The sequence below is a fragment of the Neopsephotus bourkii genome, unplaced genomic scaffold, assembly GCF_033783945.1.
Source record: "Neopsephotus bourkii isolate Nb327-2 ecotype Australia unplaced genomic scaffold, CSIRO-AGI_Nbou_v1 NB_1080, whole genome shotgun sequence".
Lineage (NCBI taxonomy): Eukaryota > Metazoa > Chordata > Aves > Psittaciformes > Psittacidae > Neopsephotus > Neopsephotus bourkii.
Genome location: NW_026901568.1, coordinates 2919103 through 2931841, shown reverse-complemented (window position 1 = coordinate 2931841; position 12739 = coordinate 2919103). Strand labels below are relative to the sequence as shown.

Genomic DNA, 12739 nt, shown 5'->3' with positions numbered 1-12739 from the left:
GTGGGGAAAAGGATCTTGGGGGAGGAAGGAAAGAGCAAGTTTAAGACCAGTGGAGTATTTTTTTTTACCCTCACTTTCTGACAAGACCACATCCAAAACTGATTTGATTCCACCTCAAATCTCTTTGCCCTTTCAGCTACTTAGCAGGCATGGCTTTGTCCAAAATCCACCTTTACATGTACAACTTAAAGTCAGTAATTAATTCAGCTGGAAAGTCTCAGTTGGACTTGCATGGTGTTTGCACAGACACTCGGATAGACGTTTTATTCTCCTTATTCTTCTCCCTCCTCATCTCCCAGCTCAAACTAAGCATTACCACAGAAAACAGAATGCTCCCTGGTCAGGGATTCAATAAAGGATTCATTTTTATAAAGGGGGAAAAAAAGGCACCTAAAAGTTACAAGAGAGTAAAAATACACTTATTTTTTAGTCCTTGTTGACTTGCACTCTTTGATTTACATGAGTAAAATCAGGCCATAATCTATTGCTTAAATGCATGGCACTACTCTTGCTTTATGCACAGCCAGGAACAAAATGCTGCATACATTTCCCCATCTTCACATGGCTGTGGATGTCAAGAAAACAATATTTCTTGTCATCCTTTCTCCTAAACCAAGTGAAAGCCTCGCTTACAAAAACAATCTTGGAAAACACATTCTTTTCTCTGCCTTCCTCATATTTGAATGTGTGGGTACAACGGAGTCTGTGGGACCTATACCTGATTCCTTTGTTTTCTTTCCCCTGGAAGGAAATCAAAGACTGCCTGGAGCAATGCCCCAGCTCCAATGGAAACAGCTCATCTGGGGAGTGCTGAGGCTGTAACAGCCCAACCACACCACTTGGAAATAGCCAATGTGACCTCTTCTGTCAGAAAATAGCTATGGGCTACACCACAGCAGTAAAGCCCATTCCCTTGTCCAAGAAAAGTGTCACTAAAGGTTGAAACTCAGAAAAAGCACAGTGCGAGTCAACAGTTTCTTATAAAAACTTCGCCCATATACCTGTACATACCAGTTAAAATAAGACACAGCAAGTACTGATGGGTTAAAACTTAAACAGGGGAAGTTTAGATTGGATATAAGGAGGAAATTCTTTCCTGTTAGGGTGGTGAGGCACTGGAATGGGTTGCCCAGGGAGGTTGTGAATGCTCCATCCCTGCCAGTGTTCAAGGCCAGGTTGGACAAGGCCTTGGGTAATACGGTTTAGAGTGAGATGTCCCTGCCCATGGCAGGGGGGTTGGAACTTGATGGTCTTAAGGTCCTTTCCAACCCTAGCTATTCTATGATTCTATGATAAAGCTAAAGAAAATACCAGAAGTGTCGCTAAATACTTCTTGACTGGCTGGACAACTAAAATAACTTAAAAAAGTACCTTTAAAGAAAAGAAAGAGACAAGATGCTTTAAGACTAATTGCACCAATAATCAAAGGCTGTCTCCAATTCCTGGACTAGGAGGTCAATTACTGAAATAAATTTGACAGCAGATAGATGGTAACAGTATGCAATTACCATTTAAAGACTTTATAATTATGGCAAGAATTAGTCTGCATTTTCAACTGCAGCAAAATCCATCAATTTTTAGTAGTTATTATCTTGATTATAAGGAGAAACTGATTCAGCTACATCTTGTCAAACTGACAGAAACTTGAAAATACAATGGGTGCTGATAACAGACTGATGAAATAGCCCAGTTGAGTTTGAAGTTTCCTTTCCTTAATTGGAAACTTAAATTGCAGATGTGAGAAAAATTTAATGTTCAGAGTATTCGTCAAGGGGAGATGTAGGCAAATTTAAACTCGCAGATAATAGGACTTAGAAATGCATATTTTTATGAGGTTTGCCAAAATTAGTCAAAATATGGGCTTCTCTCAGAGACATTTAAACTTGCAATTTAGAGTCAGCTACAGAGTCACAGCCCTGCATATTTAAAGAATTAGTGTGCTCTTCTTCCATTAGTCACCATGGCTTTATGAACATTTCAGTTAATGGGTTCACACTTTCAAGGTTCCACAAGGTTGGTGAGTAGGGTGGTTTTGGTAACCATTTCTTCAAAAATTATCTGAAAAGTAAAATTTTCAATAAATCATAGACTAAACTTGATGAACTTTCTTTCTTGAGGTAGACCGATTTAATAAGGAAAAATATATAAATGCAATCTGAAAACAGAACAATTCTCCTAGAGTTACTAGTAGTAATTACAATTACTAATACTTCTGCAGCCCTGAAAGGTCAGGAGTTAAGAAACTGAGAAAAGCCATACCTGGGTGAAAGCAGAGACCCTGCTGCCCTGGGAGGAAGAAGACCTGCACAGGAGAGCAGCAGCACTGCTGAGCCTAACCACGCACACCACTAACTACATGAAGAGCCAAAAAGAATGCATAAAACATGGCAGCTAAAAGGCATTGTGAAAGCAACCAGGACACCTCTAGGAATTAGATTATCCACATTTGGAACTGCTAAAAAAAAAAATGCAATAATAGAAAAAGTAAAGAGATGTTGGTTGTGGGGGGTTTGGGGTTTATTTTTTTTTCTTAAGTAAAAATTTTTTAAGAAACATATCAAGAAAACTTAAAATCCTCAACAACCAATTAATTCTAGGAAACAAAAGAAAGCAAACATTTTTCAGCCTACAATTTCCTCCCAAAAAATCACTTATGGCAAAAAACAGTTAAGTTACTCCTGATGAAGAAACGATAAAAACAAGTGGCTTCAATAGTTAGTGTTGCTCCCCCCCTCCACGAGCTCACAATGCCACTCAAAACCCGTGTTTCAGAGCTATTCCCCCTCCACTCGTCATTGCTACTTTCAGATCTCTTTGCTGACAACACTCTTTGCAACATTTTTCCTACAGAACTTTTTAGTAAGGTTTTTTTTTACATTAGGGGAATTAGTGTGTCAAATGATCTGATTTTGCTGCACTTCACACAAATTCATTTACTTAGTGGCCTCTCAGTTCCATGCTGAGTTCGGAAAAAATATATGCTTCTTTTAATTATAAATAATTGACCAGACCTCCTGCTCTACTGGAAGTTGCTACTCCACTGTCAATCTAAATAACCCAGTAATTTTTTTTTTGTATACATGCTTTGCATAAAATGCCACTTGGAGGAAAAGAAACACTCAGAAAATGACTGCCTGAAGTCATAAAAGACAACATCCCTCTTACATGGCAGGCTTATTTTCATTAGAAACTGCATTATGCATTAAATTATTAATTATTAAATAATTATTAAAAAACTCCTTTAAAAATATAAACCATCTCCATTACCATGAGCCCAGCCACCTGCAGACATACAGCGTGACAGAAGGGCGAAGGAAAGAGCAATGCAAGTCATTCACAGGTTGAATCCTGCACCTGCTCAGGAAGGTCTCCACACCAGCAACTTGGTGGTGAGGACCCCAGTACCTGCAGTCCACATCACCCTGCAGAGCAGATACCAGCCATCTGGAGCAAACTTGTCCCTTCAGCTAAATACTCAGCACCACCCCCCTGCCCACTGCTTTCCAGTAAGAAAACGGGTCATCCTCCCTTTTCACTCTCCCAGAAATGTTTGTTACAGAGTCTTAAAACCTGCAGATTAATCTCACTCTTATTCCCCTTTTTAACAGGGAAAAAAGTTTTAAAGAATATTTTTAAACTTAAAAAAATAAAAAAAAAAGGAAGAAAACACCAAAAACCACCATGAACAGTTCAGACATCTTGACCCAGAGAAATCGCAAAAACCCAGGTGAATCTGAGGTGGGGAACACATCTTCCACCCTGAAAGGATCAGGGAGGTTACAGGCAGTAAAAAGAAAAACATGATAAGGAAGAAGCACAAATAAATATAGCACCGCTGCAAAGAGGCTGGGTTTTCCAAGCCCAGGGATGGGGGAAGTCAAAAGATCAATATAGACAAATCTTGAGAGTCAAGAGGAAAACAAAGTCAAAGTTTTTACAAGAGAGGCAGTCCTGCTGCCTCAAAGGCAACAAACTTGTTCCAGCAGAAACACAGAGGACCAAACACATCATCGATCCAGGAGAAAGGGAAAAAACTCAGAGCATCCACTGTAAATCAGCCATGGTGGGGCCCTTTGGTAGCTACCACAGCTCTGTAAATCTTCGCAGCAGGGCCTCCTGACCATCAAAAGTTGCTTTTTCAGGTAAAAGCAATGACAAATCCATTTTCACATCACTGGTATGCTCTTACCTGGGTGTGTGGGTCATCTTCCCAAAGCCATCGGACTTATTGCTACTCCAGCCCAGCAAAACATAGCCTCACCTCCAAGTCCTGCTCTCATGTAATAAGCTATAAAACCCCTGCTGTACTTTCTCATCCATCAAGTGGCAAACACTTTGTAGCTATTAAGATAACTGCATCCCAGATTGGAAGGCCACTGATTTGTTACCATGATAATTAGCGAAGTACCACCTCTATGTCCTTTTCTTCAGGAGGAGCAACAGAAAATGAGCCACAGCTGTCCATTGCTTCACACCATTCCTCTCCTCCTCATACCCACTGCTTCTCCCCTCTGCCCCAGGTGAAAAGCAGCTGTCTAAGCTAACTGGTTTTAGAGGTTTCACTCAATAGGAGTATTGAAAGCATGCTGAAAAAAGCACAGCAACACAAAGCCAGGGAACTCCAAAACAAGACCAGGTTGTCAAAGCAAAAAACAAGACAAAACAAAACAACCCAAATAAAATGTACTGCTGCCTGTATTCTGTGTTGAAGAGGACCATGCTGCAACACTCAGGCTGGGCTGCATTTGCAGCATATAAATAAAAACTCTACTCTCTTTTTACATTCAGAGGTTCATGCAGCAGTCAGGAATGTCTCCTGCACCTGCAGAGATGCTCTGCAAAAGGGGAAGCATAGCAGGCAGTGGGGCAGGGTGCGTTTTACAGAAACACCCATTTCTCCAGGCAGCAGCATGGTGGGACAGCTCTTCTGTGCAGGTTTAGCCACATCAGATGTGGGGATGTGAACTCAGTGAGGCCAGCAATGATGCAAGCATGGCAAAAACCACACACATCTCGTTAAATAAGGCTTATAAACCTGCAGAACTTACAGACATCCAACGACTGAGACTACTGGTATTTCCCACTGCGTGACTGACTGACTTCTCTGCATTTCAAGCTTATTAACAGATGGTAGAAGTCCAGAAGTGATGACATTTTATTGTAACATTGAAGAACAGAGTGAAATGTCTGAACATTAAAAGTAACACTTTGCCCCCAAAATAGTGCCAATAATGTCATTGTGATATTAAAAGCAAAATATGAAATAAAGGCATATTGCTACCATGCTCCTTAAACTTCTTCTTGAGGGTTTGTCAGCTGGGTGTCAGCAGATGTTGTGGGATGTGGCAAACTGGGATCTGCAGCCTGTGCACCTGACAGTGGCAGCAGCATCTTTATTCTCACTCCAGTGAAGCACATGATTGTTAGACCATTATGTTACTGAGAAAAGTGTAAATCTCATTATTCCACAATACGAATAATAATAAAAAACTTGGCATGCCCTTGATGCCTTCCTGTAAGGTGAACTCTAGTTAGCACAGTCCTACTTGTTTCTGCATTTGCAGTGAATGTATTTAAGGGTGTCTTTTCAGTTGAAGGTTGCATTAAAAAAGTCCTGCTGAAGCAAAGTAGCTAAAAACACTAGGGGAAAAAAAAATGTACAAGAGCATTTCTTTCACTGAGTGAAATACACACAGAAATGATGCCAGGGTTGGGAGCCAGGGATTATTTTCTCTGTGAGCACTGTCTAGATCTTCCAAATTTCTGTTAAATACATGTTTTTAGACAAACCCCCAAACAACTGATTTTACAATATCAGCTGCCGTGGGTTTGTCTGCTGACTTCTACTGAGTCCTCACTAGTGGCAGCTTTGCTGTTTCAGGTATCAGATGGGTGTACCTGTGTTCACTGTATAGGTCCTGCCTGGCTAACCTTTCTCTACCCACAGGCACAGTATAATTAAAGAGATCAGGTAACACTGAATATTGGAGGGTGGGAGGGAGGATTACAGGATGACCATTTTAATAGTAATAAAAGAACTAAGGTATTTTGCTCTTTTCTTACCTTCATTGGCAAACAAAGAACAGTTGTATTTCTATATAATGAGTGCATATAGATTTCAGACTTTTAGCATAACTTTTCCAAACTAAGGGATAAGAAAAAGATGAATGAGTATTACTGGGTTTCTAGGTGGCTGGATATTTATAAGATCACTATTATTCTGGTGGTCTTTAACAAAGAGGAGCAGAAATTCACCCTTCTGATCTTTATAGCTGTCTTCCGGATCAGCTCCTTTCACATCTGTTCATGCCTGGAAAGTTGAGCTTTTGTCTTCCATTTCATGGCTAAGTGTATTTTAATACTGGATAATGTTATTTTTGCAGGTATTTCATGTGGCATTTAGCTTCAGGCTCTGTGTGCTTGGGAGGTTATGTGACGTTAACCAACACAGAGTATATAAAGCATGTTATAGATGTTAGCATTATATAGCATCATCATTTGATCCAGGAGATGATCATACCATGAAATAAATGATGCATTTGAATTCAAGGTGTTTGCAGTTCAAGTTCATCCCTACTTTGGTGTAGATCATATATATAGATGGTTTGTGGTGGCCAACAGTCCCAGTGAAAGCCAAGGGCAGCTCAACCTTGGTGTGAGGGCAAGAAATCCCACTAGAGACCACAAGCTAGAGAGGACTATGAATGACAAAACAGATTCCCAGCAAAGAAATGGCATTCAGGAGAAAAAACCCACAGCAAACAGGAACAAAAGAGAAACTTGCTGATTACAGCTAAGGCTTTTGAAGATTACATCAAGTCAAACTTTTATTAGCAAAGTTGTATTTCATGTAAAATGAAAATATCCTTTAAAACCATACATGCACATATGCATGATACAAACAGCAACTACAGTACAACACGTTTCTCTAAACTTTAATAAATGCACACTAACATTTAGCTCAAAAAGTAACATTGTAACAGTGACACCACATTTGCTTTGATCTTTTCTCATGAAATTACAAAGTATCTTATTTAAAGTAGTAGTAATAATAACAACAAAAAACAAAACAGACAGTGTGCTTTGGCTCAAATCCACCTACTGGCTCCTGCCTGAAAACAGAATAAATCAGTGCAGACCACTTGAGACTTTTACATGAAAGATACAGAGCTGCACTGTACACGTGCTGGTATTGCAACACAGTTTATAGGCCTTATTTTGAAATATTAAACATTAACAGAGATGCAGCTGAGGGCTTGATCCATCGTTATATAAAGGAAATTCTCTTGCCACCAAGAGTTCCCTTTCATCATATCCGTTCTTACAGGTATGTAAAATAATCTAGATTTACCACTCATCTGCAAAATGGCAACTATAAAAAATTATGGTAAGAGTTCCTTTCAGAAGCACACAAGCATCAGTGAATTATTCTAACTTCAGTTTACAAACTGAATGTGAAATTACTGTTAAAACCCGTCTTTTTATATAGAAAGATTGTGCTAGTGTTTGTTTTTGTCTCAAAAATTGTAACTTTCATTAAAGCCTCTCGTGCATTGGATCTGACCCATTCAGTCAATGGAAGTAGTTACCAGAAAAAGAGCTACTCATTCAAATTTGTGTAATAAGAAGGCAACAGAACAAACACCATAGAATCAACATAAACCATTAAATGATATACTACTTAGATACAGTTAAAACTTGAGTTACAAAGGTTTTTTATTTAGAATGCATACACATATTTTATCCAGAGGGGAAAGTCATTTTCTGATTTGGTTCCTGATTCTGCTCTTCCTAAACATCCACCCCCAGAAGGGCTTTGATACCCTGTCCTGTACTGTTATCCTTGCTGCAGAGTCAAGCAGAAGTGAGGATTTCTTGAGTTCCCAGATTTTGGTCCCTAAATTTTGCCAGAGAATGAAGCTGGGGACATTCCTACAAGTTCTTTGTTGTGCTATTTAACTGTATATATATATTTTATAAGAAAATGTTGTCTGAGATTACAATCCATACCAAACCAATGGTACTCTGCTCTGTGAATGCAAATGGCTGACTGGCACAGGAGTTAGCACACAGGGCTTTTTTCCCCCATTAGTGAGGAAGACCCGATTTTCTTTGCTTAATCTTATGCACACTGAAAACTGCACAACTTTTTGAGAAACATCCAGCTCTCTCTTGTTCCAGGGGAGGCAGCTTAAGTCCACAAGCCAGGATTCCTGGGGCCAGGGAAATGCCTCCCCCTTGCTGGGTGAAATTGCATCCTGGGTAGACTAAGATACCAAATCTGAAAGTGGCAATTCCCCTGTCACAGTTGTACTGCCAGCAAAATGTAATGGCACTTTGTAACCAAACATAACCAAACTAATATCCATGGCACTGGGTAATTAATAGTTCCCTATCCAGCACGGTCTGCATGCTCACACTCTGGCCGTTTCTGACTCCCTCCTCTCAGCAGGCAGTCTGAAATCCCTTGCTAAGCAGTACTCAATGATATCACCACATATTTCCATCACTGATTTTAATAAACACTCATGGCCAGAGTAAATAAAAATAAAACACATCAATGGATTTAATGTACTACTTTAGAACTGCAGCACAGTTGGTGCTACTTTTTGTTCAGCCTGCATGGCCACACTTCCTCTCACCTGTAACAGACCGTCCTAGAAAAAAATGAAGTTCATCTCCTGGCAAGGACAAAAGACTGCTCAGGAAAATTTAAGCTTGCTCTGTTAGTTTAATTTTAAAAGAAAATCGCTGATAAAGCCATGAAGGTCCTGCACTGTCCGGGGTACACTGCATGAGTGGTACCCTTACAATAGAAAATAAAACCCCATTGGGGGGGGGGGGAAGGCAAAGAAATGATTGAGAAAGAGGAAAAAGCTCAGGTGAGTGAGATTCCCCAGGAGTTTAGCCATTCTTTTAATATTCATTGGGCATATTCCTCAAAAGTCAGCACACACTATATAAATTCCATAGAACATTTTTTTGTTACTGTATCATTTTTAGGCCCTGAGGCATCACAAAACACCAACATTGAAATTTAAGGATCTGAATTAAAATTTCAATAGAAAAAGCACTCATACTGGCACAGATGAGTAGCACATCACAGGAATGTCATAAACAGCTCTTAGCAGCAACAGATCAAGTGATAGCACAGGGGATTTATATTCATTATTTGATAATTTGACACTTACTAATACGATCTGAAATTTGTGTCTGTTTAATGTAGGCATTTTCTGGGACAAGGAGTCTAGTGGATCTGCGGCAACACAAGAAATGGATGACTGGGGCTGTGGGTGGGTGGCATCCAGCCTCACCATAGGCATCTGCCCTGGTTAGTGACTGTGTGGCTGGGAGAGCTCTGCCCTTCCCTCTGCACCGGTTAGCAAGGCTTCACGGGAGTCAATCCCAATTTTGTTCCCTCATTTTTTGTTCCTATTTCAAAGACCCGTGGTCATGCGTTAGTGCATATGATTCCCAAAGGAAATTATGAAAACAGCCTGAAGCTTGCAACAAAGGCTGTCACAAGCCTAATCAGCTCTTAGACTTCAGCTGGTGTGGGCTGCAGCCCACAAGAGTCAGCAGATAAAGATCATGGTGGGAAATGTCTCTGTTGACGAGATGCCAGTTTGCACATTTCTCCAATTACCCAATAATTCCCTTTTAAAATAAGCATTTTTTTTTCTTTTGTTTTGGACTGCTTTGTTTTGTAAATAAAAATTACTTTGGACATTTTCAGCATTTGGATTGAGTGAAATACAGATTCACTCAATACAGATTGCAGTGATTTTTGAATCAGGGCAGATTTCCACTCCTCCTTTTATACTCATACACATGGTATCACTGGTGGTTTCAAGCTGTCTGTTTGGGGTTTGCTTTTTCCAAACAGAGGCTATATGAAAAGCCCTTACAAGCTAAATTAAAAAAAAAAAATAAAAAGATTAACAATTAAAATAAAGGAGATCAGATATGCAGAAGCATCAAGGACCAGAGGCCACTTACTGCTTTCAGAAATGGATGAATACTGGGGAGGAACCCCTGCTAAGGTGATCTGTGTATGCACACCATGGCCTTTCTGATGGTAACAACCTGCATTTCTGTGGGCAACTAACATGCCTTAATTGTAGCCTTACTGGAAACTCATAATCATGCAAGGAATTCTTGCTTCCTTTCTTCCTTCCATTGAAGTAATGGAGACTGTGAAGGAGCCATTGGGGATATTTGCCTAATTAGTAGCATGATGCAAAATGGCTTTTAGGATCTATTCCTCCTGTAGTAACTATTTAAAAAATATCGTAATTGAAGTGACAGTCATTTGTAAGTGCAAGAAGAAATGAAGCCATATTGATACTCTATTCAAATAAACATATTAAAAATACATATTTTTAAAGAAATTCAAGAGATTCCAATACAAAAAGACCAAAAAAATGTGCTGTACAGCTTGCGGAGTTAGTGTTGGAGAGGCAAAGAAAAGAGCCAGGTTTAAACCAGCATCCAATAAACAAAATATAAAAGAAATTATACCATAATATTTTCTCTTTGCATTTGCTTTTGCTTATTTAACAATGAATATCTTGAAAACAAATTATAAGAGTCAGGTAGGTCTATTTTATGTGATACTAGAAAGATGTGAGACTTATATGACTGGTATATGCACAACTCCATCTGAAAACTAGTTTTGCTGGTCCAAACTCATATTGAGAAGCAATTCTATTTATTCCTACACAGACTCATGCTAGCAACATATCTCATTTTAAAATAAAACAAGGCTGATTTTTACTTGTGTCAATATTAATATCATATGTACAACATCTCTATGAAATGTATGCTAGTGCACAAATATACAGATATGAGACAGACAACAAGCATTTTGCTTAGAAATGCAGCTCGCAGAGACTTGGGAAAAGAAATGAATATACTTTCTAATGATGGTGGATGGGAACCCTGTTTTACCTTGCCACAGGAAAGATACTGCAGCTTAACTTATTTAAGGAAATAGTGCCAGCTACTGGGCAGAAGATTCATCTACAAGGCCAGAGCTTTGTCTTTTAAGAGCAATTTTTCTGTGGATAGTTGCATGTCTAAGAATTGGATATTGCAGTCAGCTGTAGCCACTAAAATACTTTTAGAATATCACAAGCAAAGGAGTTTATTTCTTTTATGAAAAATTACACAATATATAGAATATATTTCTCCAGTATTTAAAATTATAATTTTTCTCAGCAGGATGCATGGTGTCACTTTGCAGAGTAACCTGTTGTTTTTATTCAATTTTCTTGGTGTGTTATAAACTCTACAATGCCAAGGCCATGGTATTTGAGGAAATATTATGTATACACATATGTACAAAGTGACAGCAGCCATACAGGAAAAAAATTACTATACAGAGAAACATATTCCAAACCTAAGACACACATGGAGTAGCAGTTAAGTATACAGACATCACACTGAGAAATTCTGTTTTGGTAAGACTAAGACATTTTCTATAGTAAAGAATGATTTATTTTGTTTTAATTAGAAGAAAACACCTAGAAATTAGAATGGAAAATCATATTTTAGTGGCAGTGACTTATTTTTGTATTACCTGCATGTCAGGTTCCTGACTGGCTCAATTGGCAACCTGCTTCCAATCACATGTGGTAACTGTGGAGTACTAATCGAGATAAATATTACAATTAAACATAAATCATTCTTGCTATTATTTTAGGCGTGGAGAGGAAAAGTTGCCGTAGAACTCCCAGTGCTTTCCACTGACCCTTTTTCCTTAGATCCAGAATAAGCTCCAATAAATGAACCATCTTCATTGAACATCCCATGCTCCCCTTCTCCATAATCTACCAGACTATCAGCACTTTCAGTGGCTTTAATGTCCCCGTTAATTGACTGAAGGCTGCCTTTCAGCGGCTTTTCATCGCTGTCACTACAAAACAAAGAAATGTCTTTCCAAAAATCAGGCCTTTAATTGCAATCATGGAAACTACTCTTTTATTGTGAAAGACAGCAGCAGGAGGGAAGAGCAAGGGACACATTTCTTCATGGGTTGTACATTGGGAATGATCAGATCCTGTGAGTCCTACTTGGTCTGGTGCACCTCACACAAGGTCACGCACACCAACCTGAATTACCCACATGCATGATTTTGTGATTATTTTAACAACAAAATTGGTCAAAAGGCAAACATCAATGAAAAGTACATGTGTGCTTTTATTTTTTTCCTTTTTTGCCTTGGACAGACAGAAGACTGGAGAGAAAGTGAAGGGGGAAAGGAAAGGGAATGCTGGAAAGGATCCGAGGGATCCATTGCAGCAATCATTGCTGATGTCTTCAGCATCTTACAGAAAGAGATGATTTCAATTTACAAAACAGTGGGCAATATTCAGGGCCTGTTTATTTCATTTCTCTTTTGAGGTGGGTGTGGGAACTGATGTACATGTGTGGGGTGAGGCATCAGCTGCAGGTTATAACTCTCTACTTTGTGAGCATTTGCATGATTTGAGATAAATAACAAAGGGGCTTTTTTCCCTTTTTTCATTTATTCTGCTGTTATCTTACTATAACTGACAGAGTTTCTCTCTCCTAAAGGGGAGGAATATGGAAAAACAAAAACAAAATCAAGTGTCTGTATCTGCTCATATGTGGCCTATGTTCAATAGCAATTTCATAAAAAAGAACAAACCCTCCAAAAAAAATCAGGAAAAAATCCATTCTCCCTGTGGCATGGAGAAGAACCAAAGCAGCCTGA

General features: G+C 39.1%; 1 protein-coding gene across 6 annotated transcripts in view; it reads right to left on the bottom strand.

Moving 5' to 3' along the window:
- Nucleotides 1-6800: 6800 nt before the first annotated feature.
- The window catches only part of CHL1 (cell adhesion molecule L1 like), a 141893-nt gene continuing 135954 nt past the window's right edge, over nt 6801-12739 (bottom strand). For 4 of the 6 annotated variants that reach the window (XM_061362117.1, XM_061362116.1, XM_061362120.1 and 1 more), the window contains one exon: nt 6801-11917. In XM_061362117.1, the coding sequence (XP_061218101.1) occupies nt 11701-11917 (217 nt within the window). In that variant the 3' untranslated portion in view covers nt 6801-11700. The remainder of the gene's footprint in view (nt 11918-12739) is intronic. The other 2 variants (XM_061362119.1, XM_061362122.1) reach the window with 2 other exon arrangements.